The sequence below is a fragment of the Dermochelys coriacea genome, chromosome 20 (assembly GCF_009764565.3).
Source record: "Dermochelys coriacea isolate rDerCor1 chromosome 20, rDerCor1.pri.v4, whole genome shotgun sequence".
Taxonomy (NCBI): domain Eukaryota; kingdom Metazoa; phylum Chordata; order Testudines; family Dermochelyidae; genus Dermochelys; species Dermochelys coriacea.
Window position 1 is genome coordinate 9,043,186 of NC_050087.2, and position 4,280 is coordinate 9,047,465.

The 4,280-nt window shown below is 47.2% G+C and overlaps 1 protein-coding gene across 1 annotated transcript; it reads left to right on the plus strand.

Moving 5' to 3' along the window:
- On the plus strand, positions 1 to 1,359 carry LOC122458364 (protein maestro-like). The gene is made up of 2 exons (XM_043506794.1): positions 1 to 321; positions 1,209 to 1,359. Exons 1-2 carry the CDS (start codon positions 127 to 129, stop codon positions 1,338 to 1,340), a joined length of 327 nt encoding a protein of 108 aa, XP_043362729.1. The 5' UTR covers positions 1 to 126; the 3' UTR covers positions 1,341 to 1,359.
- The last annotated feature ends 2,921 nt before the right edge of the window (positions 1,360 to 4,280 follow it).

Here is a 4,280-nt window from a genome sequence, read left to right on the forward strand (position 1 = left end):
CCTGGTCTGAAATATAGCTATAGGTCTCCGGGGGGTGGGAGGGAGAGATGAAATTCCCACAGCTTCATAACTGCTAAAGAAAACGTATTAGAACTGTGATCAGTGATAAGTGGTGTTTAATGTTGTATGTTTGTACAGGTGAAAAAGCACAAGAAGTTTCTTATGGTCATACTGATCAGGGTCTTAAATGATCCTTTCAGTTCTGAAGTCATTGGCGAGAGCATGAAAGCAGTGGCCAAAGTCCTGAAGGAGCTGAAAGAGAAGGACATAGGTTCTTCCTTCAGAGACCTCACCCAACAGATCCGGACCTACTTTGACAATGTATGTGACCAGAACTCTCCAGCCCCAGTTCAACCAATCTTGATTAGTCTCCATTTACTCCCTGGGCACTGCTCATGTAGAGTGAAGAGATGTTTAGGCCCCAGGGAAGAGAAGTGTTTTACAGAGGAGGAGAACATTAGGAAGGTGGGGATGACATCCCTGCTCCCACAGTCTCCCCCTTCTGTTCTTTTTTTTTTTCTTGCCACTGAGAACCTCAAAGAAAGTCTGAATACTAGAGTAGGTAGCTAGATAAGCATGAAAAGGGGGTTCCAAGGTACAACAGAGAGTGTTGGGCCTGCTCTATACCATTTTTATGTGAGAGGGCTGGAATGAGGATTCCATTTTGCAGAGAATTTTAAGATTTCAAATTTTGGTTTTGTTCCTATTTATGGGAATCCCTCTCCCCAAACTTCAAAACTCTTTGTGAAACAGAATTACTATTCTCAACCTAGCTCTATTGAAGGCCTTGGGCCCGGGCAGTCTGCTCTCAGATTATTCCGGTGCTGGGAACCCGGGAAACGGTGGGAGCTAGAGGGGCCAGGGAGTTGCAAATTTGAGAGCCAGGGTCCCAGAAGCTGGGGGCCTGGAAGCCCACGATCCCAGTCAGCCTGCTAGATCGGCTGCCAAGGAGCTGGATGGGTGCACTGGCAAGACAGCAGGCAGGTTTCTAAGGACCCCTGCCTGGCTTCTGGCGGAATTTCATCAAAATGGAACTCTCGCTAAAATAGTTGGATGAATCAGCAAATTCGAACAAAAAATTGGTTCATGAGTGTTTCCGACTAGCTGTAGTTGGAATCCCTTGACTTTAGCGTAGAAGAGATGGCTGTGCAAGGTATGTGATGTGATTGTCCCTTAGTTACTAACTTGTGGGGCTTTCTTGGCTGTAGGAGGATGATGCTCTTCATTTATTGGCCTTTGTCCTATTTGGCATCCTGGCCCGCCTGACAAAAAGAAAATGGAAGACCTATTTCGCCGACCAGGTTAGACAGAGCTGGGTCACACTTCTGCTGCACCTGTAAGACCCGAACCCCCAGGTTTCAATGGTAAGACAGAGAGTGACTTAGTAAATAAGCCAAAGGAATCTTCCTTCCAATGCCAGGGGAGCTCTGCTATTCCTGCCTGCTGTGGAGGCCAAAATTCTCCTCTCAGTTCATTGCCCTCCTGCTGAGTCGGTTCCCACCAGGTTGGTCCATGGCTGCCTCAGTAGAATCCAGGATAGGTCATGGGTCTGAGCCCAACAGGTCTCTGTTCCTGTCTGTCTCTGCACCCCAGGCCCCTGCCTCCCCAGAACAGAAGAGAGACCACAGCTAGGCCTGGTGAAGCAGCTTTCGTCAGTAGATCTGTTCCAAAAAGACATTGATGCTACCTCTAGGTTTCAGTGAAAGTTTTCCCCTCTATTAGTCATTCCTGCATGTTTTCTGCCAATTACATCCAGATGAATCCCCTTTTTATCCTGGAATAGATGAGCAGTCAAGCAGATGAGTTCCCTTTGAATGACCATAGCACTCAGGAGGGAACAATTAAATGGTGTGACACGCTTTCTTTTTTTCAGGAATGCAGAGCTACGTTTCACTTCTGTGCCCCGTTTTTGGGACTGAAGAGGCTCCAAACTGCAATTAATGAACACCTTGATGGCACAGTCAAGCTGAAGCCTGAAGAGCTCCAGGTGGACATTTGCAGACACCTTGTGAGTGAGCTGTTGAAGTGTCTGAGATTCTTGACTGGAGTGGCGTGTGGTGGTGTAGAGGTGTGGGGGGGGGATGTGTGATGGGTAATGGAAATAACGGTCAGAGTGGGATATATGACTGAGGATGACGGGAAATGTAAATCTGCCACAGATCCCCATTTTTCCCACTTCTACCCAGCCACCTGTTCTTTCTCTGATTTACCTGTGGTGTGTAAAGCATGTGCTGGCAGTCAAAGGGGACTTCTAGCCAGAGAGAACTCATGTGTCCCTAATTTCCTCTAGGCCAAAGAGAATGCAGAGCTGCTAGAGAACTTGTACAAATCACCATCGCATACTTCTGTAGCAGCTGGGAAGAGATCCGGGCAGTTGCAGCCAAGTTAGTTGGTGAGAGATTATGCCCACTGTCCCTTTTGGTATTCCCATTGAGGGAGACAGGAAAAAAATCCCACTGTGCAGCACTGAGCTGCCATTAATCTCTCTGCCTCAGCTTCCCATACATAAATGGAGATGTTAATATCCCTACCTCTCCAGTGTGGTGGTCAGAGGAAGTCATGACTTGCTATAAAGTGCTTCGGGATTGTTGCAGGGAAAGCATGGTGCAGTCATTTAGTAGTAGAGGCTGGGACACTGTCATGTAGGGCATGTTTACACTTGGAGCTGGGGGTGTAATTCCCAACTTGATGAGACATACCCGCACTAGCCCTGAGTGCTAAAAATAGAGAGTAGCTGCAAGGGCAGGAGCAGCAGGAGGTTTCATCACCCCAAGTATGATCCATTCAAACCCCAAAGTCTATTCTCAAGGTGGCTAGCTCCTCCCACTGCTCATGCTGCTTTAGCTACATTCTAATTTTAGCATGCAAGCGCTGCCCGAGCTAGTGTGGGCCTGTCCCATTGAATTGGGAGTGATCCCTCTAGCTCAAAGTGCAGGCCCACCCACAGTGTTGTTCAGTGCTCTTCACTACTACTTCATGATTGGGAGGCATGCAGCCCACCTGCCCTCAGCGCCTGCTGTTTCAGGTTCCTGGCCACACCACCTTGTCAAGGAGGCAAAAGGTTCCTCCTCTTTGGCTCTGTGCCCTCTTCTCCCAAGCATACCCATGTGAGACAGGCAGGCATTGTGGCCTAAGTCTCACCTATCACTCACCTAGTGGGATCCCTGCTTAGAACTCACTTATTCCTGGCCCCAGTCCTTTACTCAGACCACTAGACCAAGACACTAGCTTAGTATATCTCCAATAACTGACAGCAGTGGCAAGAGGAACACAGACTCCTTAAAGCAAATAGGTTTTGTGTAAACATTCTTTTTAAAAAAAAAAAAGTCTCAACTGCTCTAGCATCCTCTTGCCCACACCTCACTCTTAGGCCCACAGTAGGAGAAGCCAAAGACCTTTCTAGAGACTGCTAATATCACTTTGCACTCAACAAGGGAAGGTTTTGTTGTTGTTTTTTCCATTGTGTATTTAGGAATCATCCTGGAACATACAGACACGCAGCGTATGAAATGGCTGGACCTGGAACATCTGCTGATGTGCAAGTAATAAATACAGCTGAAGTTCCGCTCATCCGTGAGTTATAAAGGAATTTAGTTGACAAGCAGCAGTAACTGATACCATTGGTGCAAAGTGCATCAGCCACACATCAAAGGACAAATTCACTCTTGCCCAGTAGAAAGTCAGCTTTAATTTCCCCTGAAGGAGGAAGCTGCAGAATGTGTGATGTGAGTCCGTGCATCTCCTGGTTGTCCTGGCAAGGCCCCCTCTGCGGCCAGTACTATCCACTCTTTGGGCTTAATTGGCTCTCTGTGGACTCCCCAGGTGAGGAGAAGTTGTAGCCACTTTCTGCTACCACAAATTTCCCACCAGCAATTTTTTTTCCAGTAGGTGCCCTGCATCCTGCATGAACCAGCTTGGCTGGTTCTGTTAAATTCCAGGGTTATTGGAGCTCAGACAGTGGCTCCTGAATAGAGATGGAAAATAAACTTAAAAGTGGAAGCTATTAAAACAATGGACCTTCTTCCATTTACAGCAGAGTGGATGACTTTCTGGTCGAATCAGGATCTCCCCGCTTGTTGGGAGCATGGAAGGGAGCCAATGGAGGAACCTAAAGCTTTGTTTGTATTGGAGAGCTTCTGTAGCGTGGTATTCAGAGGTAATAAGTCTCTAGCTATTTCGGGCACAGGTGACTATATGAAAAGTGAGGCATATTCATCTCTCATGTATTTTCTATCCCAATAGAATGACTGAGCCCAGTTTCACATTTTACCATGGGATCA

Bases quoted from the DNA above. Each gene is read 5' to 3' on its own strand.
- LOC122458364 (XM_043506794.1), top strand. From the start codon at position 127: ATGTTTGTACAGGTGAAAAAGCACAAGAAGTTTCTTATGGTCATACTG. The intron at 322-1,208 runs GTATGTGACCAG...TCTTGGCTGTAG, and splicing joins TCCGGACCTACTTTGACAAT to GAGGATGATGCTCTTCATTT.